The sequence below is a fragment of the Nycticebus coucang genome, chromosome 20 (genome assembly GCF_027406575.1).
Source record: "Nycticebus coucang isolate mNycCou1 chromosome 20, mNycCou1.pri, whole genome shotgun sequence".
Lineage (NCBI taxonomy): Eukaryota > Metazoa > Chordata > Mammalia > Primates > Lorisidae > Nycticebus > Nycticebus coucang.
The window spans coordinates 51,530,994-51,554,945 of NC_069799.1; the positions used below are offsets into that span (position 1 = coordinate 51,530,994).

Below are 23,952 nucleotides of genomic sequence, written 5' to 3' on the forward strand. Positions count from 1 at the left end.
ACGGGCCGGCGCCTTACCGACTGAGCCACAGGTGCTGCCCACAATTTTAAAATCTTAAATCTTCTTAATCAGAAGATAAAATTAGTTTATAATGCCTCTACAATTAATCTGATTTAATCAGGTAAATTAACTTTATGTGGCAATAAGCAAGTTAATTCATTACACTTAGTACACCGTGCTTAAATATAATGAACTCTCACTTTTAAAAAACATTCTTTTTTTTTTTTGAGACAGAGTCTCACTATGTTGCCCTCGGTAGAGTGCCGTGGCGTCACAGCTCACAGCAAACTCAAGCTTCGGGGCTTAAGTGATTCTCTTGCCTCAGCCTCCCAAGTAGCTGGGACTACAGGTGACCACCGCAATACCCGGCTATTTTTGTTGTTGTTGTAGTTGTCATTGTTGTTTGGCAAGCTCTGAGTTGGGTTCAAACCCACCAGCCCCAGTGTATGTGGCCGGCACCCTAGCTGCTGAGCTACCGGTGCCGAGCCTTACAAAACATTCTGCAATTTACATTTTATAACAATATTTATGAGACATCCATTTCCCCAGAGAGTTGAGTGAATGTTGGAAATACCTTGGCTTCCAGGATCCTAAGAAGGTGGTCCAATCCTTGATTGTCCCTTAGCATGACTCGGGACTCCTTATCAATTGTAATAATACCTAAGGTTTTAAGAGCCAACAACTGAATAACTGGATATTCTGACTTCAAGAGCTCTAATATAGGAGGGATTGCATTTAGTTCTTGAAGTGTAATTCGGCACTGAAAATCCTGCCATGAAACACAAATGATTAAATCAGTGATTTTAAGCAAAATACAATCTTAAGAATGAAGAAATTCTATTTTCTAACAAAGAAAATATGTTATAATTTCCCATCTTTTATTATAGGTTCTCCTCCAAAATAACTCACAAACAAAACTAAGCAGACTCTCAACTGAGAACACAAAAATATTCATTTTAACACTACGTATGTTGTCAAAACAGGAAACATATCTAATCTACAACTTTGGCAATATCCATTGTTTCTTTATTGTATAGCAAATCCCTATTCCTATAAACAGCATTACAATGCAATCTATGCATAATGGAATTCTTTTCACACTGTGATATACTGTTGCAAATAGTATTTGATAAAATAAAATGATGGCACTGATTCCTTATTACCTTCATTCAAATGGATTGTTTATGAAGTACTGCTGACAGGCCTTATATATGCAAATCTGCATCAGGTTTAGTTCAGATACATGACCTTGATTTAAGACATTTACAATATCAAAGCATCATTAGTTTAGACAAGTTGTTTTGCATGTGTGTCTATGATGCCATGTGAGAGTGAAGAGGTGGGTGGTCGGGATCAGTAAGCAGTAGAGAAAACAAGCCAAAAAGCCATAAAAAAACACCCAACTCTGACTCTTAAGTTGTGGCATCTTTAATCAAAATGTCGTAAACATAAAATAGCATTAAATGTGGAAAAGGCCACTTACAACGTAGCTTTACCCTGCTCATCCTTCAACTGATCTCTACTATTTAGCTTCATTTAAACATAAATGGGTTGCTTTTTGTTATGGGTCAGTGTTCCCACCACCACAAAATAGATGTTGGAGTCCTAACCCCAGTGCCTCAGAATGTGAGCTTACTGGAAACAAGGTCTTTGCAGATATAATTTATTAAGATGAGGTGATCACCCCGGGTTAGGGTGGACCCTTCATGGTGTCCTTAAAAGACTGATGCCCTCATAAGAAGAGAGGTGACAGAGCAAGAGACTGTCAGGAGGCAGCACAAGCCAAGGCCAGGGATTAATGGCCACCACCAGAGTCTGGCAGGGGTGGAGGAAAGATTCTACTCAGTCTCCTGGGTAGACACCTTGACTTTGGACTTCTCGCCTCCAGCACTATGACTGTCTATAATTTTAAGCCACTCAGTTCGCAGTACTTTGTTAGAGTAGCCCTAGGAAACTAATATACTGTAATTAGTTTAGTGCTTCTGTCATTAAAAATTGTGGACAGTAATTATTTTCATTTAAGAAAAATATAGAGCTAGTTAAAACGGTGTTTTGGTATTTGCAGCTGCTCAGTCTAAAGCTTATCAAACACATGTGGTCATTGGTAAGGAACCTGAGCAGGAAAAGCAGCAGAGGAGCCCGCTCTGAGTGTCAGGGAAGCTGCTGGGGGTGGGTGTGCGTGATGGAGGGTCGCAGCGGGAGGACAGCATGGTGGGGAAGGGGAAGGCAGGCAGTTTCTATGACAAAGGAAAACAGCACAGGGAGGTAACATCTTGCTATTGCAAACAATGGACTCTGTTCAGTATACTCAAATCATTAGGTTTTTTTAACCAATAAATAATGAGTCTAATCCAAAATCTTGGTACACTGATTAGGGCATATATTACAGCCAGTGTGCTCAGATCACCAGGTAAATCAATAATATGTAACTGCCCGCGATCAATTTGAATGTTAGATTTCCTGTTTCGGAAGAAGTACATTTTGTCTAGTCTAATCCCACCTTAATTTGCTTGCCATTCTATTTTTTTAAAGTAGAAATATAGTTCTAAAATACTTTTTTATGGGAGACAATTACTTTCTAAAATGTGGAAATTGAGGCTTGGTGCCTATAGCTCAGCGGCTAGGGTGCCAGCCACATACACAGGGTCTGGCGGGTTCGAGTTCAACCAGAGGCCTGCCAAACAACAATGACAATTATTAACAAAAAAAATAGCCAGGCATTGTGGTGGGTGCCTGTAGTCCCAGCTACTTGGGAGGCTGAGGCAAGAAAATCACTTAAGCCCAAGAGTTTGAGGTTGCTGTGAGCTGTTCTGCCACGGCATTCTCCTGAGGGTGTAATTGTAAGACTCTGTCTAAAAAAAAAAAAAAAAAAAAATGTGAAAATTGAGAGATATTTATACAAGCCAAGAAGATCTGATGATGCAAAACAGGGGAGTTTTTAAAAGCTCTTCTTTTTTTTTTTTAACAGGAAAATGAATTCTGTAATCAGCTTTTGTCAAAACGCTTTTTAGAAATTAATCTTACCTGTACCAAGTTGTAAATGCATTCAATAGAATTCTTCTTTACATCTGGGTCAGGGCTACCCAGCAGCCTGATGAGAGGCTCTAATCCACCATGTTCAAATATTTGCACTTTGCTGGTGTACTCCGCAGACATGTTTGCCAGACAAAGACTAGCAAACTCGTGGATAACTATTTCTTCTGTATATCAAAAATAAATAACATAGCATCATGATAGATGCTTATTCAACCACCACTTTAAATGTTTGAAAAGCCATAGCTCCACAAATCATACCTTGCTTAGAGCTTACCTTTTTTTATAAAGTCAAAGTTGAGCTGGGTTTGAGACATTTTAATGACAAATTATAATTCATATTTCATGAACTATTTTCAATGTGTAATTTAATCAAATGTAAAAAATGAACCAGTTCTTTTTTTTGGAAACAGATGTAGGATGCAGAGTTACCTTCAGGAGCAAGCTGGGCGATGACAGCACTCATGACATCTAACTCCCTTAACAATTTTTTAACCTCATCTACAAGGCAGAAACAGAATATTAATGTTTATTAATAACAATAATGGCAACAGCTATTGAACACTCCCTCATGAGATAGGTAATATTATTATCTAATTTTATGGGTAAGAAAATCGAAGCTTAAAATCACACATTAAGTGGTGGGGCACAGGTTTTGGTCTGACCCCACACAAACCCTAACCGGTGTTCCTCGATCTTGAGCTAGACCTAGTAATTCCAAAACACTGGGAACAATAACCACAAATGGGCAAAACATGCCTAGAACAAAGTTGAGTTACTGTGCCCTACCCTTGTTTATTATATAAATATTTTTGTTTGTTTTACTGGGAGCGTTTTTTAAATTTTGATTTTAATAAAACTGGTAGGGAATTACAGATAACAATCAGTCCAGGTTATTTCAACTAATACTTGATTGTTTACATTCCATTTGACTATTACAAATGCTAAAAATGCTTAAAAATAAGTTTATTGATTTTTTTCAAAAGCACGCTTTTGTCCTATTGGTATTAGTCTAATTGAGGCTAGCCAGGTATGCTAAGGTGCCAGGCTCCGACCTCAGTTCCTCTACTAGCCACCAGCATGACTTGGGGCAAGTAACCAAACCCTTTGAGGTGTTTTTCCTGTTTTTAAAATGAGTTCCACAAGAGGCATTACAAAGTGCCTTTGTTTCTCAAATTCATTATAAAACATAAGAAATTTTAAAATCTTCCCCTTTTTTGGTTAAAAATTTTCCCTTTTTTTTGTTTTTTAGTTATATAGTCAATATATAACTCTAATATGGAATTATTATATAGACAGCCATTGATATAAATTTATGATTTATATGATTACCACCTTATTCAACTTCTCTATTCCTCAGTTGCCTGAATGTAAAGGAAATCATAATACAATCTGGCTCATAGAGCTGTTTGTTAGGATTAAATGATTCAGCACATAAATAGCACTTAGAACAGTGCCTGGCATGTTGTGAGTGCTCTATGAATGTTATCATAATCTGAGTTAGTAGGACATCCACTCCACCATGACTGTCTTCACCCTGCTGCCATCTCCAGATAAAACATTCCCAGAGTTCCTGCCTCACAACACAGAGCTCCTGCCTTCCACTGCCCGGACAGAGCCCCCTCTGCCCTCAGCATTGCAGGCGCTGTCAGGCACAGGCTCTGGAGCTGAGGTTGTAATGTCACAGACGCCACACACAGCTTCTTTTCCTCTCCTGCACTCATAACTGTCTCTGAAAACCTTAATGACACAGTCCATGCTGGACACCATGGAATAAGGATACCTCACTGTCATTACCCCTGGTTCAGGAAAAGTGGTGGGAGGAAGTAGGGGGAGGAATCTATGCTTGTGTTTTACTTATGCTACAGTAAGATGGGGAGAGAATAATGATTTTCACCATGTACCATGATAATGATATGTTTACTCTAGAAGCCTGAGGTTCATACTAGAAATCAGTCACCACTAACAGTGTCATTTAAAATTTATTGTAAGTTGAAAAGCTTTTTTTCTGTTGACTCAAAAATCTACCATTATGACATACAGAAATAACAAGGAAAACATATGCTGTTCATACGGCAGAGACTGACTTTATTGGCATGTTTCCAGTCAAAGTGATATTCTAATAGATGTAATACCATATTTTAACTAAAACTATTATATCATATTAAATATATGAAAATATTCCAAACAAGGAATAGGTCTCATTTAAAAAGTAAATATAAGGGCCAGGTGCGGTGGCTCACACCTGTAATCCTAACACTTTGGGAGGTCAAGGTGAGTGGACCACCTGAGCTCATGAGTTCAAGACCAGCCTGAACAAGAGCAAGAACCCGTCTTTAAAAACTAGCCGGACATTGTGGTGGGTGCCGGTAGTCTCAGCTACTGGGGAGGATGAGACAAGAGAATTACTTGAGCCCAAGAGTTTGAGGTTGCTGCAAGCTGTGACACCATAGTACTCTACCAAGAGCAACAAAGTGAGACTCTGTTTCAAAAATAAATAAATAAATAAATCAAAAGTAAATATGTGTCTAAACTTATTTTTGGCAAAATATGGTTTGCAATTTCAAAAAAAAAAATCAGTGTATCAAAACTCTTTACTCTGGTTTCATTCCTTATGATATATATACAAGGTTAGACAATTAAGTTTGCAAACTCATCCTAGAACTTGGACTAGGCACTGTCATCAGTGCGTAGCGTCCCAGGGGAAGTACTTCCACGGTGACTGCAGTGAGATTAAGCAATGAGTTAAGCAATGAGGTATATGGTACTTTTTCTAGGATGAGTTGTATGTAGCATTTTTTTCTAGGATGAGTTTGCAAACTTAAATGTCCAACCTCATATGAAGTATAAGCAGATAAATAACATATTAACTCAAGGAAAAAGCTATTTTACTTTTGAGAGAAAATGACTGATCTCCCAATTTGTAAGTCTGGAACATACTACATCACCAACTTTGAGTTTCTTCATGGATATATTTGTACATATTTTTATATTTTAAAAACTGTCCTTAAAATACAAAAGCATACATTTATTGCATTATACTGTTAACTTTTTTGTTAAAGTCAGTTTAAATACAATTAAAACAAATCCCTTAACATTAAATTTGAAAGAAAGATAATACGTTATACGAGATTACTTGATTATTTTAAGACATTGATACTTACTATTAGAAGCCAGGATTCCAAATATCATAGTAGCATTTCTTCTTACAATTTTGTCTTCATGGGTAAGCAATTTAGTTAAAGGTTCCACAGCTCCAAGTTCAAGGAGGGTCGCTTTATTTTCCTCACCTGACACCACAGGTAAAATAAAACCACATGTGGATATCACTGACATTATCAACACTTTTCACTGTGTCATTCAAATTTATTTGCTGTTTGCCTTTCACATTCCTCTTGGCTTCTACTCATATTTCCCTTAGAACAAAGGGAGGGCACAGGTAGCTTGGACATCTCCTGCTCACCCTTCTCCCTGTGCTTACACAGCTGGTCTCATCTCTTCTTCAATTCTGAGCTCACCCTGCACTTCCTTGGAGGGGTCTCTCCTGATCACCCTGTCAAATGCTGCCCCCACATCTGAGTCTCTCTGACCTCTCTTCATCCTGCTTTATGTTCATCGTGCTACTTACTGACCTCCGAGTTTTGCTTCCCTATTCCGTGAGGTTGGATACTCTTCCTGCCCTGTTCTCTCCTGCCCTATATCCTTGGTGCCAGTGCTGATTATGTAATAGGAACTTAATGAACACTTGCGCAATTAATGAGTTCTAGATTTGTGTAGATTCAGTAAGATTTTCTATGCGATATATATGTAATATGGTTAATTTATGTGTCAACTTGACTGAGCTAAGGGATGCCCAGACAGCTGGTTAAAAGATTATTTCTGAGTGTGCCTTGGAGGTGTTTCTAGAAGAGATTAGCATTTGAATCAGTAGAAGATTTGCCCTCCTCAATTTGCGGAAGGCTTAAACAGAACAAAAGATGAAAGAAAGAAAATTCTCTCTTCTTGGGTGGGTACATCTATCTTCTTTCTGTTTGGGACCTCAGGATGCCAGGACTTACACCAGCAGCTTTGGTTCCCAGGCCTTTAGACTCAGACCAAATCACACCCACCCCTGGTTTTCCTGTTGTCCAGCTTGCTGATGGCATATCCTGGGACTTTACAGCCTCTGTAATCACATGAGCCAATCCCTATAATAAATCTCCTCATATATATCTATAAATGACCCACTGTTCAGTTTCTCTACGGAACCCATAGTGATACAATATAAAAGATTATAATGATAAGGGAAACTGGGATGAGGTATATGGGAACTCTTCCCACTTGGTGGGAATTCTCTATGAAAAACCTTTCCATAGAAAATGATTTTTTTTTTTTTGCAGTTTTTGGCTGGGGCTGGGTCTGAACCCACCACCTGTGGCATATGGAGCCAGCACCCTACTCCTTTGAGCCACTGGCAACACCCATAGAGAATGATTTTTAGTGTTTATAAATTCTTTTTTTTTTTTTTTTGTAGAGACAGAGTTTCACTTTATGGCCCTCAGTAGAGTGCCATGGCATCACATAGCTCACAGCAACCTCCAACTCTTGGGCTTAAGCGATTCTCTTGCCTCAGCCTCCTGAGTAGCTGGGACTACAGGCACCCACCACAACACCCGGCTGTTTTTTTGTTGTAGTTTGGCTGGGGCCGGGTTTGAACCCGCCACCCTCGGTATATGGGGCCGGGGCCCTATCCACTGAGCCACAGGCGCCGCCTCGTGTTTATAAATTCTTAATAAACATAATTTTGAACAATATTAGTTCTACAGAAAATTACAAAGATAGTACAGAGATTGCCATGTAGCTCAGATCCAGTTTTCCCCATTATTAATATTTCACATTAGTCTGGTACATTTTTTACAAATAGTGAACCAGTACTGATATGTTGCTAAGTCCATAGTTACTTGGGTTTCCTTAGTTTTAACCTAACATCTTCCTCCCATTCAGGAGCCTGTCCGGGTTTCCTATATCAGCTAGTCATAATGTACCCTTAGCTCCTGTTGGCTGTGACAGTTTCTCTGACTTTCTTCATTTTAGATAGCCAGGATAGTTTTGAGTAGTACTGATCAGGTATTTTGTAGAATGTTCCAGAATTGGGATTTGTCTGATTTTTTAAAATCTTCATTAGACTGGGGTTATGGGTTTGGGGGAAAAATAATACAGACATAAAGTACCATTTCATCACATCATATCCAGGGCACCTATTATCAACATGACCTATCACCACTGGTATTGATTTGATCACCTAGCTGAGGCAGTGTTTGTCAGGTCTCTCATTGTAAACTTACTCTTTTCCCCCTGTTTCTATATTGCAGTACTCTTTGGGTTTTTTGTTTGTTTGTTTGAGACAGATTTTTACTTTGTTGCCCTCAGTAGAGTGCTGTGTCATAGCTCACAGCAACCTCAAATTCTTGGGCTCAAGTGATCCTTTTGCCTCAGCCTCCCAAGTAGCTGGGACTACAGATGCCCACCACAACACCTGGCTATTTTTTAGAGATAGAGGTCTCACTCTTGCTCACGCTGGTCTCGAACTCATGAGCTCAAGCCATCCACCCACCTTGGTCTCCCAGAGTACCAGGATTGCAGGCATGAGCCACCAAACCGGCCAATATATTGTACTCTTTGGAAGGGAGCCACTATGTGCACCCCACACCTCAAGGGTGAGAAGTTATATTTTACCTCCTCGAGGGCAAAGTATCTACATAAACTATTTGGAAGTTTTCTTCATGGGACATTTGTCTTTTCTGTTTATTTATGTATTCAATCATTTATTCATATCAGTATGGACTTAGGGATATATGTTTTCCACTTAGGTTACAATCCGATATGACTTCCTTTGCTTGCTCAAATTGTTCCAGCTTTGACCACTGGGAGCTCTGTGACACTTCACAATTTTTTAAGCTACAATGAAACCTTCAAAATGACTTTTCTACCCAGTGACTAAATTACTCCTTAAGATTGAGCAATTTCTTTTACATGTAGATATCCAGTTCTCCCAACACCATTTATTGAATAGGGAGTCTTTCCCCCAAGGTATGTTCTTGTTTGGTTTATCAAAGATTAGGTGGTTGTAAGATGTTAGTTTCATTTCTTGGTTTTCTATTCGATTCCAAGTGTCTATGTCTCTATTTTTGTGCCAGTACCATGCTGTCTTGACCACTATGGCTTTGTAGTACAGACTAAAATCTGGTATGCTGATGCCCCCAGCTTTATTTTTATTATTAAGAACTGCCTTAGCTATACGGGGTTTTTTCCGGTTCCATACAAAATGCAGAATCATTTTTTCCAAATCTTGAAAGTACGATGTTGGTATTTTTTTTTGTTGTTTGTTTGTTTTTGATGTTGGTATTTTGATAGGAATGGCATTGAATAGGTAGATTGCTTTGGGAAGTATAGTCATTTTAACAATGTCATTCTTCCCATCCATGAGCATGGTGTGTTCTTCCATTTGTTAATATCCTCTGCTATTTCCTTTCTGAGGATTTCATAGTTTTCTTTATAGAGGTCCTTCACCTCCTTCATTAGGTATATTCCTAGGTATTTCATTTTCTTTGAAACTATGGTGAAGGGAGTTGTGTCCTTAATTAGCTTCTCATCTTCACTGTTATTGGCGTATACAAAGGCTACTGACTTGTGGACACTGATTTTATATCCTGAAACATTACGGTATTTTTTGATGTCTTCTAGGAGTCTTGTGGTTGAATCTTTGGGATTCTCTAAGTATAAGATCATGTTGTCAGCAAAGAGGGAGAGTTTGACCTCCTCTGCTCCCATTTGGATTCCCTTTATTTTCTTGTCTTGCCTAATTGTATTGGCTAGAACTTCCAGCACTATGTTGAATAGTAAAGGTGACAGAGGACAACCTTGTCTCATTCCAGTTCTAAGAGGAAAAGCTTTCAGTTTTACTCCATTCAGTAAAATATTAGCTGTGGGTTTGTCATAGATAGCTTCAATCAGTTTTAGAAATGGGCCACCTATGCCTATACTCTTCAGTGTTCTGATTAGAAAAGGATGTTGGATTTTATCAAATGCTTTTTCTGCATCTATTGAGAGGATCATATGATCTTTATTTTTGCCTCTGTTAATATGGTGGATAACGTTTATGGACTTGCATATGTTAAACCAGCCCTGCATCCCTGGGATGAAACCTACTTGATCATGATGTATGACTTTTTTGATGATAGGCTGTAATCTATTGGCTAGGATTTTGTTGAGAATTTTTGCATCTATATTCATGAGTGAGATTGGTCTGAAATTCTCCTTTTTGTTTGGGTCTTTTCCTGGTTTTGGTATCAGGGTGATACCAAACACATAGAATGTATACCAATACATAGAATGTATTGGGGAAGATTCCTTCTTCCTCGATTTTTTGGCAGTACAGGAATAAGCTCTTCCTTGAAGCTTTGATAGAATTCTGGTGTGAAGCCATCTGGACCAGGGCATTTTTTGGTTGGAAGATTTTTTATTGTTTCTTTAATCTCAGTGCTTGAAATTGGTCTGTTCAGGAGCTCTATTTCTTCCTGGCTGACTCTAGGGAGAGAGTGTGATTCCAAATATTGATCCATTTCCTTCACATTGTCAAAATGCCCACCAACCCAGGAATGGATTAACAAGCTGTAGTATATGTATACCATGGAATACTATTCAGCCATTAAAAAAAAAATGGAGACTTTACATCCTTTGTATTAACCTGGATGGAAGTGAACACATTATTCTTAGTAAATCATCACAAGAATGGAGAAGCATGAATCCTATGTACTCAGTTTTGATATGAGGACAATCAATGACAATTAAGGTCATGAGGGGGGAGGAAAAGCAGAGAGAGGGAAGGAAGGAGGGGGTGGCGCGTTGATGCATGCCACACCTTCTGGGGGCAAGACATGATTGCAAGAGGGACTTTACCTACCAAATGCAATCAGTGTAACCTGGCTTATTATACCCTCAATGAATCCCCAACAATAAAAAAAAAAAAATTGAGATAATTAGGGCCACACGTTACTTTCAGGTGATGCCTTGCATGATATTCTGGTTGTCTTAAATAATTCATCTGACAGGAAGTAAGTAAAAGACAAGTCAGAAAAGTGCTCATTATGTAGTATATATTTTAAGAAACTAAAGAAGCAGAAAAATAAACTGGAAAAACCCAAACCTTTTAATGCAAATTTATAAATGGCTTCACATGCTTTAACCAAAATTTCTTCTTCTGGAGAACGAAGCATTAACACCACGGTCGCTGCTTTTTTGCTTTCAATTGTTAATGGATCAAACTGAAAGGTAGAAAGAAAAATATTGCATTCATGTATGTGCTTTAAAAAGCACATTAAAAATGAACGGCATCTTCAAACTTAAAGAGAACATAGTCTTGCAGAAAGGATGTGGTCACTTCCTAGTAAGTGCATTATTTTTATTTTAAAAAACATCATTGTTAGAGAAACAATTGTCAGTACTCATGGCTTGGAATTCCTGGGGTATGGCGGGAAGAGCAAAATGTTTTGGAACCTAACAGATCTAGTTTCTCAGTTCAACTGCGGGGAATTGAACAAATTTCTCATGCTGAATGTCAGTGTCGGTTTCTGTGTAATGAGAATCAGGACAGGATTCAAGATCAGGTTATATACAGCACTTCACACGTAACAGACATTGTCTGGCACATAACAGACATTCAGTGAATAACATTTATTAGTCTAATTCTTAGTCAATACATAAGAATCCTTGAGTACTTGCATATATTTGATGCCTCAACCATCTCAATAATCAGTATCTACTTTCCAACCACTAGATTCTGGAAAAACAGGGATTATATATGTGAAACAATGAAAAAAGAATAGAAAAGAGCATATAAGATGTTAAACTGGATTCAACTCTGGAACAGGGAAAATGGTAATATAGTATAAATAAAAAGTATAGGATTCTGAGACCTGTGTCCTACCGTGAGACCTGGGGAATTCACGTGTAACTGAAATGAACAATGACAAATTAATAACCACTAAAGGCTTTCTGTGGGCAAGGAGAAAATAGATTATTATATGATTTTTCTTCTATGTCCAGAGTCTGGTAAAAGAGTGAGTTCTGTTTATGACAGAGGAAAAAAATTGTATTTCAAAGCTCTCACTGGTTCTTTTTGTTGGCTATTCCTATATGGACATCTTACTATGTTATAGAATATTTTTTAAAATGTGATGGTTAGTTTTAGGTAGAGAATGGAGCGAGAGGAGAATGGAGAGGAGAGAAAAGAGAAGATGGCAGTAAAGAATGACCAAAGGACGTAATAAGAATAAAAACTCCCCTGGAGGAGAAATGGCTGTTGGATTTTAGGACATTGTCTTAACATCCAAAGTAAAGTTGCTATTTGTCTGTCTCTATTCTAGAAGCTATAGGAGTTATAAAAGTCACGTTTGTTCTCAAGCCTCTTACACTCTTTCTGCAGAGACAAGTTTTCAGTAAAAGTCTGCCTTATATATGAGGCTGCTGGCACTTGTGAGCTTCCAGTGCCATGACCCAGTAAGAAAGAGCAAAGCCAAGAGCAAGGGCTGGGACGCTGGCTGCAATACTGATCAGGAGAGTGTGAGGCCCTGGAAATCCACAGCAGTCTTAAGGGAGGACTTCTGAAAGAACCTGGGGTTCAGGGCTTGAGAACCACCTTATTTGATATTAAAGGATAGCCCCACAATGCCCAAAGCCTCATATTGTCTCCTCAACCATGGCTTTTTTATCCAGGGCACTGGATTATCTGATCTCTTCCAGATATAAAATTCTAAGATTTCTATGAAGTGCAAAAACATATGGCAGAGACAATAAATATTGTGATAAGGAAGGGGAAACTAATTTGAACTGAGGCAAGTTCAGAAAGGTCCGTGGAGGTGGTAAAAAAATGGGATAGAGATAGGGAGGAAGAATATTCAAATGGGGGAAATAATAATAGAACAGTTTAAAATGGGAATAATGTTTACTTGTGATGGATAAAATATTTGCTCGACCAAAAAGAAAATATACAATACAAAGCAGGAGTAATATTGAATAGTAAGTAAAGATAAAGCTTCAGCAAATGACCTATACCTTTTCTGACTTTTTATAGCGTACAATTAAGAAAGCTTCAAGGAAAAGAATTGTGACTCTAGAAGTTTATGTCTGACTGGGTTATCATTCATATGTTCAGGCATTCACAAAATCAAAAAGTATATCACATTCAGAAACAATTTCCCTTCCATTTTAGAATATCAGAGACCTCAAATGTGTCAGTATTTATAAAGCTGATTTTATTATATATAGTGTAAGCGTGTGAATAAATATACTAGGGTTAAGTATAGGTATGTTGGGATAGCCACAGAGTGACTACAAGTCTCAAAAGAGTAGGGTACATGAAAATACCTTTTAAATATCACTTAATCTTTCTTCGATGATTTAGAAAACACTTCCGGATTTTGCCATATCTTCTGTTCATCAATGAGGAAAAGGTGCTATGAGGCGCAAGAGCTTTAAAGGGATGCTTGCGACTGTGAGATGCACAATCTAAACAGCTGCCAACGGAGGAGAAATACCAACGTTTGGCACAGAGCAGAGAAACTTGGCATAACATTTGTTTCTCCTACAGAGCCCACAGCATTATAGTAATTTTTTATTAAAAAAGGCGCTGAGAATACAATGATAGCTATAACAGAATGCCTCATGACTGAATAAATAATACTGTGCTATAATTACATATCCCATCTGCTTTCTCGTGAGGAAGTCACAGTCACCAACAAGCTTGTTGAGAAATTATAATTTCACACTCTGCCCAAAATAAATGATAAAACAAAATTATTTCCCAAAAGAATGAAAGAAAGGGAAAGCCTCTTGGCTATGCTTGGAATTTCAGGCCCAGTCAATTAGAGAGGCCATCGACTTACAGAGATATTTTTATATCTCTGGGAAGGAAATAAAAGTGTCAAGAATTGTGCTGTTCAATAGAATTGCAACAATAAAAATGTTCTAGCTCTGCGCTGTCCAGTACAGCAGTCACAGGCCACCAGGGGCTCCTGAGCTCTTGAACTGTAAGTGATAGGACTGGGAAACTGAGTTTCTTACGTTTTTAATTATTAATTTTAATTATTATAAATCTAAATTTCAATAACCACATGTGGCTAGTGGCTACTATTGTAGACGGCACAGGTCTAAAAAAATACAAAATGATGAAGTTGAACTCAGTGAAAACAGATCATGATAGATGAGTGATTTTTATGGTGCCAATAAGTGCAAATAAAAGGTTTGGTGTTTCTGTTTGTTTGTTTTTTTGACAGAGCTCAAACAACCCACCCACCTCAGCCTCACAGATTGCTATGATTACAGGCATGAGCCACTGTACCAGCCTTTTTTAAAATTTCTATGTGAATATGTTTACCACGACAGTAATCTCAGATCATGAGAAAAAGAGAGAGAGATAAACGGGAAGAAGTGGACAGCGTTCGTGCGATATAAACTTTTAGCAGAGAATATCCAGGCGTTTTATTAAAAATCTGCTAAAAGGTCTAAAGGTTAAAATGAAAATAGCTAAAATGGCCTTTACTTTATTTTATAACCTGAATCAAAGTAGCAAACTTTCAGAGTAAGATGAGCAAGCTGACCATTATCCACACAGTTTTATATATGTATATTGTTCATAAATTTATATTTTTAAGTTAATTCATGGTACTTTGTTTACCTGTGATAAAAGAGAATGTCGGGGGGTTGGGGGGAATGTCCCTATGATTCTTCCTTTATTTATTTCTTTTCCAGAGAGGATTTTACATTTTATTTTTTATTTTTGGGGATTCTTTGAGGGTGATTCTTCCTTTATTTAAAAAAAAATAAAAAGGCCATAGCAGTGTTGTGGATCTGTGACAAAGAATTTAAGGTTGAGTTCTGAGAATGATGAAAATCAAGCCACACTCTTCCAAAGAATCAGACTGGTCACCCAGGTTTCTACTACGGTGCCTTGTCCTGGCTCAATACCCACCATAATCCACTTCCCATGTGCTTTTAAGTACGGATAGAAAGTGCTGACCCATTAACTAACATGTTCAGTTAACTTCATCACTTAGATTACTTACTGACTTAATCACTAAGATTCTATGACCAGGTCACTGTCTCTTATGATTTAGATACTGTGGATTTACCCACTGATGCTCAATCACCTGTGAAATACTAAGAGGATACCATTTCCATGTTTGCAAACTCAAACACCTGACCACAGATCATGGTGGCCACAAACCAGATCCCACAGGCCTTCTGAAGCTGAAGTCCCTGCATCCCTCAACAGTTCATACAGACTTGCAGGTTCCGAGGAAGGATCAACAGTACCCTCAACCACAGCATTAATATTCACAACATTTACTAGTTCTTAGTGCCAGGCACTATTCTATGTATATTATAAGTACACAATCTTACTTCACTGCTGTGAATGGGTAGTCCTATGAATTAAGTCCTCACTGTAATACACAGAGGTTAGGAAATTTGCCCAAGGTCAAAGAGGGCATAAGTGGATAACAGAGTGTGGATTCCAACCTGGGCAGTATAGCTCCAGAGCCAACACTCTTACTCACTGAATACCTTGTCCTATACAAAATACTGCCTAATAGACTCATTTCCGTTGGGAATCCTTTCATGCAATCATTCCACAGTAAGCTTGCCTTGTATCAAAGCATAACGACCTTTTGATAAGACATGGAAATGTTTGGGAAAGGAAGGATACAGTTGTACTGGTCATTCAAGTCATATCTTTCCTACAACTGAGCATCTTCTTAAACAGCATGTCTTTTATGAGAAGGAACTATAGATCAATAAACTGTATATGCATATATAAATGTATGTTAGGCCAAGTGAGAATATTCAGAAAGCAAAGGGAGCTTTTTGCTTTAATCTTATTTCCAAACACTTCTCTTGCTGTCTCAATTATCTTTTTTAACCAGTAGACCAAAGACTGATAAAAATTAAAATCTGAGCAGGCATGATGGCTCATGCCTATAGTCTTAGAACTTTGGGAGGCCAAGGCAGGAAGATTAGTTGAAACCAGGAGTTCAAGACCAGCTTTAGTGAGAGCAAGATGTCATCTCTACAAGAAATACAAAAATTCCCTTGGTGTGTGTCACACTTTATGGGGGCAAGACATGATTGCAAGAGGGACTTTACCTAACAATTGCAATCAGTGAAACCTGGCTTATTGTACCCTCAATGAAACCCCAACAATAAAAAATAAATAAATAAATAAATAAAAAAGAAATACAAAAATTAGCTAAGTGTGGTGGCCTGTGCCTGTAATCCAAGCAACTCAGGAGGCTGAGGCAGTAGAATCGCCTGAGCCCTGGAGTTTGAGGTTGCTGTGAGCTATGACGATGCCACCACACTCTAGGTGGGGCAACAGAGCAAGGCCCTATCTCAAATAAATACATAAATAAATAAAAATTGCTCTCTCCCTCTCTCTCTCTTTTCTCTTCTCTCTCTTCTTTTCTCTCCTCCTTGGTGCTGCTCTGCAGCATCCCTCCTTCGCCAATAAAGACCTTTCATACAAGCCTTAAAAAAAAAATCAAAAATTAAAAATTAAAACCTTTGGAAACAATACTTCTAGGAAACATAAGAAGCAAATTACCATTAGTGACAGAGAAAAGTTTATTCTCTTAAGTAGTTATATATATATCTTTAAATCTGGTTTTAATTTACAATTTAGAGAACAAATCTTTCATAGACTTTGAAGAGGTATATCTCGGAACAAGTACCAAGTTAAGATACTGTAAATTGTGGCATACTGCTTTGAGAAAACAAAATTTTTAAGGTGGAAAGAGGTTAGATATTTTAACATAACTATCAGCTTTACTAATATAGGGTCATAATAAGAATAAGGAAAAGATGAAAGGCAAAATCAATAGTTAGGGACCATGGGTAAAGGTTACACAGGGCTTTGGCTGCCTCCAAGGCTGCTATGAACTCAGGAAGCCAGTGCTGTTATTTTGTTCATGCTAAGATTGCTCATCCCAAGTCCCCCATTGTGTCTCCAAGGATTAGAGTATAGAGGGCAATACCAGCAAGATATTAGAAGGTTATAGAGAGTAAATTAGATAACTATATCTAGTGTTTATTAGCCCCTTAATTCTAAATTTAATCAGAATGTGTCTGCCAACTACTGTGTTCATGAGTCCACTTCCTGCTAATAAGATGCAAATAATGCTATTTGGCAGCAAAAAGTGGGGTAATGTGAAACTACAATGCAATGGAAAAAATATTAATAAGAGAATCTGCAACATTTTAGGAATATGTCCAAAGGAAAGCAGCCAGAATAATGAAGCATCATGAGGACACGATGGTAATCTCTGAAAAGCATTCCTGGAACTGGGCAGACAGGCTCTTCAGTAGCTTTTGTTCCCAACTGTATGGAAGTTATCATACCTCAGTGGTTGCAAACCTAGGAGTGTGTGGTGTGTGTGTGAGTGTATCTGACACAGAGTCCAGAGCATTCCCATGATAATAGATCTTTTTTACTAAGTGCTAATTATGTGCTATGCACTAATAACTTCATGTAATTTATTTTAATTCATACAACAACCAAAATGAATCAGATATTACAATTACCACTTAAGAGGTAAAGAAAAACTGAAATAACTTGACCAAATACAACAACTTAGCCAAAATAACATAGTTGGTGAAGCTGGCTCAAAGCCCCACATTACCCATAATGCTCCACGGCCACAGGGGAGATTTCTGCAGGAAACTCAGTTTCCTCCAAACTTGAAATCCTGTGAGTCTGTGGACTATGCTTACTTCTTCTCTATTCCTATTTTGCCTCAAAAAAGTACACCAAATGTCTATTTCAAAATAATATTCTAAACTGAAAATTGTCAAAGGTCATTTTTCGTTTTTAATTTTTTTCAATAATTGATAAACTTTAAAGAGACGAGATAAAACCATGCTTTTAAAGAGAGGGAAGAAATTTCTGTAGTGGGGAATGCATTACTTAGCATTTGAAATGGAAAAATATGATGATCCCAGGCTAGTCTCTTTTTTATTTTTTTTGAGACAGAGCCTCAAGTTGTTGCCCTGGGTAGAGTGCCGAGTGCCATAGCATCACAGCTCACAGCAACCTCCAACTCCTGGGCTTAAGCAATTCTCTTGCATCAGCCTCCCAAGTAGCTGGGACTACAGGCACCTGCCACAACGTCCGGCTATTTTTTGGTTGTAGTTGTCATTGTTGTTTGGCAGGCCGGGGCTGGATTCGAACCCACCAGCTCTGGTGTATGTGGCTGGTGCCTTACCTGCTTGAGCTACAGGTGCCGAGCCCCCAGGCTAGTCTCTTGACAGAACTGGAAGATATAGGACTTCTCCTGTCCAAATGGTCATTACCAAACAACCTCATGGAAATATGTAATAGCTTATAGCATAACTTCTAGTTATTTTTGAAAATTCACTTGGGTAATTAACATTAATGAGAGATTGGCAAATGCAAAGTATTTAACAAACTATTTATTCATTAACTAGGCTATAAACATGCCATCCACACACTGGAAAAGCTAATAATGACTCTCTAATTGTGCTAATTGTATAATGACAATGTTGTAAATGTTTGTTTATATAATGTTAGATTTCTCTGACTAATCTTATCATTAGTCAGACTTTGGACTTCTGCCACTATGTATTCATGTATATACAGCTACGTGCCAAACTGTTCGAACAGTTTATTCATAAAACTGGTTGTTAAAGTGCTACTAGTATTCAAATCAGAAACTTACCACATCCTTAGGAGGAGGTTCTACTTCCTTCTTTATCTTTTTACCCATCCTGGAAGAAGATGCAATAAACAGTTAAAGTGTCATTTGTGCATATTATGTGTACAAACTCTCATTATCCATGCCCTTGGAGGAGGTTTATTTCCCACTTTAAATTTTTATATCTTAAAAGATATGCAATACATGTAGAAGTTTTTGCACACGTACGTACCTCCCTATTTCAAATGCTACAACTTCAAAGGAATTTATTTATGAGATTGTTGAACATTAGTCCTGGCTTTCAGTTTGGAAAGGTGAATATATTAGTGATGCAACTTTTACTTAAGCTCACTTAGGTTGGGCTTAAGAGACTTAACCCAAGTTACTTTTGAAATCTGCAAGAATATTTGCACTACAAAGCCAGGGATTGTTATCTATTTTCTTGCACTGACCTATCCTAAGCACCTACAGCAGTATGCCTGGTACACAGTGGGAATTCAATATTTATAAAAATCTTCAAACTCAATTTTTTTTTCCTGGGAGTAACAATTTTGTAAATTGTATACAAGATCTCCCAAATATGAATCAACATTTGTCATTTTCCCAAATAACAAAATGTTGCCTCTAATATAACCCATAGCTCAATACAAAAGCAATTGAAGAATCTAAAGATACATACTCCGGGGAAACCAAAGTTACTCCCTTTTTAGCCTACCCTGATATGTCCATGTCTCTGTGGCTAAAAGTCCAAGGAACGAGATTCGTTCCTTGGACTTTTAGCCACATACACATACACATATACCGGGTTGATATACTCACCAAGAAGTAACTCAACCTGGGTACAAAGAACTTTCCAAGATACAGATGCCTGTTAGAATAACCCAAGTTATTGGGTTTTCTCTAGTTTTCTCCAATGAGAGTTTGTGAGATTATGTTTAGCATCAGAAAAATCTCAGATAATCTATTCTAACCTCAAAGAAATTACCATAGCCTCAGGAAAAATCTTGGGAAGTAGAAAATCCTTGCAGAGAATCTACAATGTCAGGGTTAGTTCAAATTGCTTGTCAAGGGTCAAAAGCTACTCCTACCATTAGCAACACTGACCAGATACATTATCACATACATTAAAAAAGCCACTTTTGCCTGAGACAAGAGAATTGCTTAAACCCAAGAGTTGGAGGTTGCTGTGACCAAGGGTGATAAAGTGAAACTCTTGTCTCTACAAAAAAAAAAGCCACTTTTTTGTAGAAACTCATTGGGACTTCAGAAAGTCATCTATTCCAGGTTTCTAACTTCAGACCACATTCCTTTTAAGATCTTTGAGAGACCAGGCAAGCTTAATTATGCTATACCCAATACATTAAAATGTGAAAACATACCCACATTCCCCTATTAAAAGTAATTTTCACCATAAAAATTTTGAAATTTGCATTTGAAATTACTCAGCAATCAGTATGTACACCTGGAAATTCTTGCGAAATGAGAAAACTGTTTTCAAATGTAATAAAAATGTAATAATAATAAAAACATTCAATTAACATTAATGTTTCAATTTTCTTTTTATATTTTAGAGCCAATATTTCTTTTCTAAAATCTCAAACAGCTTTCAGAGGTGCTTGAAAAGGGAACAAGCCCTACACCTTCTGCCTATAATATTTCAGGCAGACACACAGAAACTCTTCTGGACAAATGAGAATCAGTCCTATAATTAATTTCTAGGAAAATATGAGTTCATAGCTCTCTATAACCAATTCCAAGATATAGTGGCCTTTTTATAAAAGAATTCTTTATAGGGCAGCACCTGTGGCTCAAAGGGGTAGGGCGCTGGTCCCATATGCCGGAGGTGGCGGGTTCAAACCCAGCCCCGGCCAAAAACCACAAAAAAAACAAACAAAAAAAAAAAAAAAAAAATTCTTTATGAATGACATTCAAAAAGCAATTAAATTACACCTGCATAAAGTTGTTTTAAATCACCTGATTTTCACTGGGAAACTAAGTTTTCCTATTTCAGGATAGAGTTTTTGGGCGATTACATGATGAAGAATGCAGGGCTAGTCCTAGGCAGTACAGTGAAGGTAGAAGCGTGTGTGCTTTATCACCATATTAAGCATAATACTCGGAGGGGGGAAAGAGTAACAGCTGACGTGGGCAAGGGGTGATGAGCCTCAGAGATGCTCCTTTTGCCTTCTAAAGATAATATATTTCATTGTAGAGAATTTTGAAAACAAAGATGATTAAAATGAATCAAAGAAATATTCCCCCCAGAATTCCTTTTTGTGTGTTTCTTTCTTTCTGAGACATTGTCTCACTCAGTTGCCCTACATAAGTAAGAGTGTGAGTGTTGTAAAGTGATAGCTCACAGCAACTTCAAACTCCTGGGCTCAAGTGATCCTCTTGTGTCAGTCTCCTGGGAGCTGGGACTATAGCTATCCACCACAAGACCCGGCTAGTTTTTCTATTTTCAGTAGAGATGAGGTCTCTCTTTGCTCAGGCTGGTCTCCACCTCCTGAGCTCAGATCCACCCCCTCGGCCTCCCAGAGCGCCAGGATTACAGGCGTGGGCCACCGTGCCAGCGTGGGTTTTCTGTAAGTGATTTTACCATCCTGCTTGAATTTCTATCCTCTACTCTCACCTCCCCTTCTAGGACCATTTTCCTACTGAATTTTTAAATTAATGTTACAAGTCCACGAAATCTCAGTCCCCATTTGGAGCACCATAACTTTCCATTTAAAATAACATTTTAAAATCCATTATTCATCTAGCTAGCCTCTGATGATTGGACATTTGTTTCCAACTTTCTGGAATTATGAATAAAGCAGAAAAGAACATCCTTGGACATAAAACTTTCATCCACACCCCCAATTGTTTCTTTAAGATGAATCTCTATGAGAAATTGGTGCCCCTGGAGTTGCTCACAGCCAAGCGAGGTAACCTCAGACACTCCCATGCCCTCTACGGGCCTCAGTTTTCTCGCCTGTTAAATAGGAGGTGGCCGGGATGCTCGGGAAAGCCACCTGCCTCTTGCCTAGCCCTGCTGGTGCGGGACAGGAACCCGCAGCCCCTAAGTTGTCCTCTCAGTGCCCCCGAAGTCCCCAGCCGTGCGGCATCTTCGCCTCCCTCAGGTTTCGCCCGGGCCTCTACCCTGAGCCTGTCACTCTCGGGAGTGGGCGTGCAGCCCCCGGCCTGCATTTACCTGCCGGGACGGTCCCGCCGAGCAGGGGTTCCTCAGACCCAGCGCGCTACGCCGCCGCCGCAGCCCGCTTCCTGGTCTTTGTTGTCCCTGGTTGCTAAGCGACGCGGCACCTAACCGCGCCTGCGCGCCTCTGCCCTGCAGCACGTGCCCTGCGGCCCGAGGCGCGGCCGATCGACCCGCGGACTGGCTGCGCTGAGCTCAGGAGAAGCCGAGCCTCCTCGGTTCCCCGCGTCGCTGGGGAGCAGAATAAACTGGGAATCCGCCTCTTCCTGTTCATGAGGCTCAACTAGGTGACAGCTGTAAATCACGAGGCAGTCCAGCCCCAGCCTGTGGCCCGAGGACCGGCGTTCTCCCAGACTGCAGTCCTGGGCCGGAATCTCTGTGAAGACGACGCCAAATCCGCCACCTCCTGCCCGGACTCTGCTAAGCTGCACACCTGCGCTGACAACTTTGTGTGTGCTAGGCTGTCCTGTCTGTCCCCACAGAACTTATCATCACCCCTCTACAGCTCCTCTTACGTATACGAACAGGAAAAAAATGTGGAGAAGAGGCTGAAGACACAGGTGTATTTTATTATGCAAGGTCTAATGAGACAAATCTCACCGGATTTTTGACTACAGGAAATTTACTAAAAAGAAACGTTAAATATGTATAAAGCTGTTTATCGGGTAATTTAAAAGATGTGAAGACAACACAAAAGTATATGAAAGTAGGAATTATAAGCATTTAACACCAACAGGGACAGGTGGGAGCTGAAGTTTGGAGTGAATTCTTCCCGTTCTTCCTAATGGCCCAGCTGTTTCCTGCCTCCTCCCTGCTCCCAGCCAAGGTCAGCGTTTAAGTCATCTCTTGGTTGCCGACAATCTGTTCCCCATCTTTTCTCTCTCCTGTATCCTTAGTGTCACTTCAATCCAGCTCATCAGTTTTTGGCCTTCTAGCCGGTGACTTCGGGTTCTTGCTCCTTCCCGTTCTTAATACCACAGACAAATCAACCTTCCAGAAGTCATTGTTCCAGTCTGTGTCACTTCCCTACTCAGCTGTCAATGGCTTCCTAAGATCACTCTGTCCCTGAACCATCTATGCAGCCTTATTGCCAATTGCTGTCTACCACCCAAACCCCAGACAAACTCAGTTTCTCCCAAATTTTCCACGCCTTTCGCCTGTACATTTTTGCTCTCTCTGTTCCTCTGTCATTTCATTTTTTGACAACTATTTCATAAACACCTTCTATTTTCCAGGTCATGTTCCCCTTTTTTTTTTTTTTTTTATTAAATCATAGCTGTGTACGTTAATGCAATCATGGGGTACAATGTGCTGGTTTTATATACCATTTGAAATATTTTCATCAAACTGGTTAACATAGCCTTCACCACCATTTCCTTAGTTACTGCGTTCAAACATTTATACTCTACACTTAGTAAATTTAACATGTACCCTTGTAAAATGCACAAAAATATGGAACCCTTCACGAATTTGCGTGTCATCCTCACGCAGAGGCCGTGCTAATCTCTGTATCATTCCAATTTTAGTATATGTGCTGTCCAAGCAAGCACAGGTCATGTTCTTTCATTTCTACTTAATGAAGCCCAGATCAAATACCATTTTGACAAAAATGCTCTTTGATTGCCTTGAACAAAAATACTCTTTCACTAATGCTTACATTTTGCAAACTTCAGTTCTTACCTGCCCCTGTTGGTGCCCCAGCTGGAAGAGTGCTAGATGCTTCTTACAATCTCTACTTTCACATACCTTTGTGAAGATGTGTTGTCTTCACATCTTTTAAATTACCTGATAAACAGCTTTATACACATTTAACATTTCTTTATATTAAATTTCCTATGGTCAAATAGCAAGTGGGATTTCTTTCTCTTTTTTTTTTTTTGAGACATTGTCTCACTATGTCACCCTCCATAGAGTGTGGTAGCATCACAGCTCACAGCAACCTCCAACTCTTGGGCTTAAGTGATTCTCTTGCCTCAGCCT

General features: G+C 38.9%; 1 protein-coding gene and 1 non-coding gene across 5 annotated transcripts in view; both read right to left on the bottom strand.

The window, feature by feature from the left end:
- The window catches only part of ARMC3 (armadillo repeat containing 3), a 90,730-nt gene extending 68,694 nt beyond the window's left edge, over window positions 1-22,036 (bottom strand). For 3 of the 4 annotated variants that reach the window (XM_053573247.1, XM_053573245.1, XM_053573244.1), the window contains exons 1-7: window positions 21,970-22,036; window positions 18,801-18,849; window positions 11,219-11,336; window positions 6,198-6,323; window positions 3,466-3,534; window positions 3,025-3,200; window positions 575-769 (exon numbers count right to left, since the gene is read on the bottom strand). In XM_053573247.1, coding sequence (XP_053429222.1) covers window positions 575-769; window positions 3,025-3,200; window positions 3,466-3,534; window positions 6,198-6,323; window positions 11,219-11,336; window positions 18,801-18,848 — 732 coding nt within the window. In that variant the 5' untranslated portion in view covers window position 18,849; window positions 21,970-22,036. Of the gene's footprint in view, window positions 1-574; window positions 770-3,024; window positions 3,201-3,465; window positions 3,535-6,197; window positions 6,324-11,218; window positions 11,337-18,800; window positions 18,853-21,969 lie in introns of those variants that run through there. The other variant, XM_053573246.1, reaches the window with a different exon arrangement.
- A 1,382-nt stretch (window positions 22,037-23,418) lies between these two features.
- On the bottom strand, window positions 23,419-23,522 carry LOC128573174 (U6 spliceosomal RNA). Its single transcript, XR_008376343.1, has one exon. It is a non-coding gene; the product is annotated as a U6 spliceosomal RNA (small nuclear RNA).
- Between the last annotated feature and the right edge of the window lie 430 nt (window positions 23,523-23,952).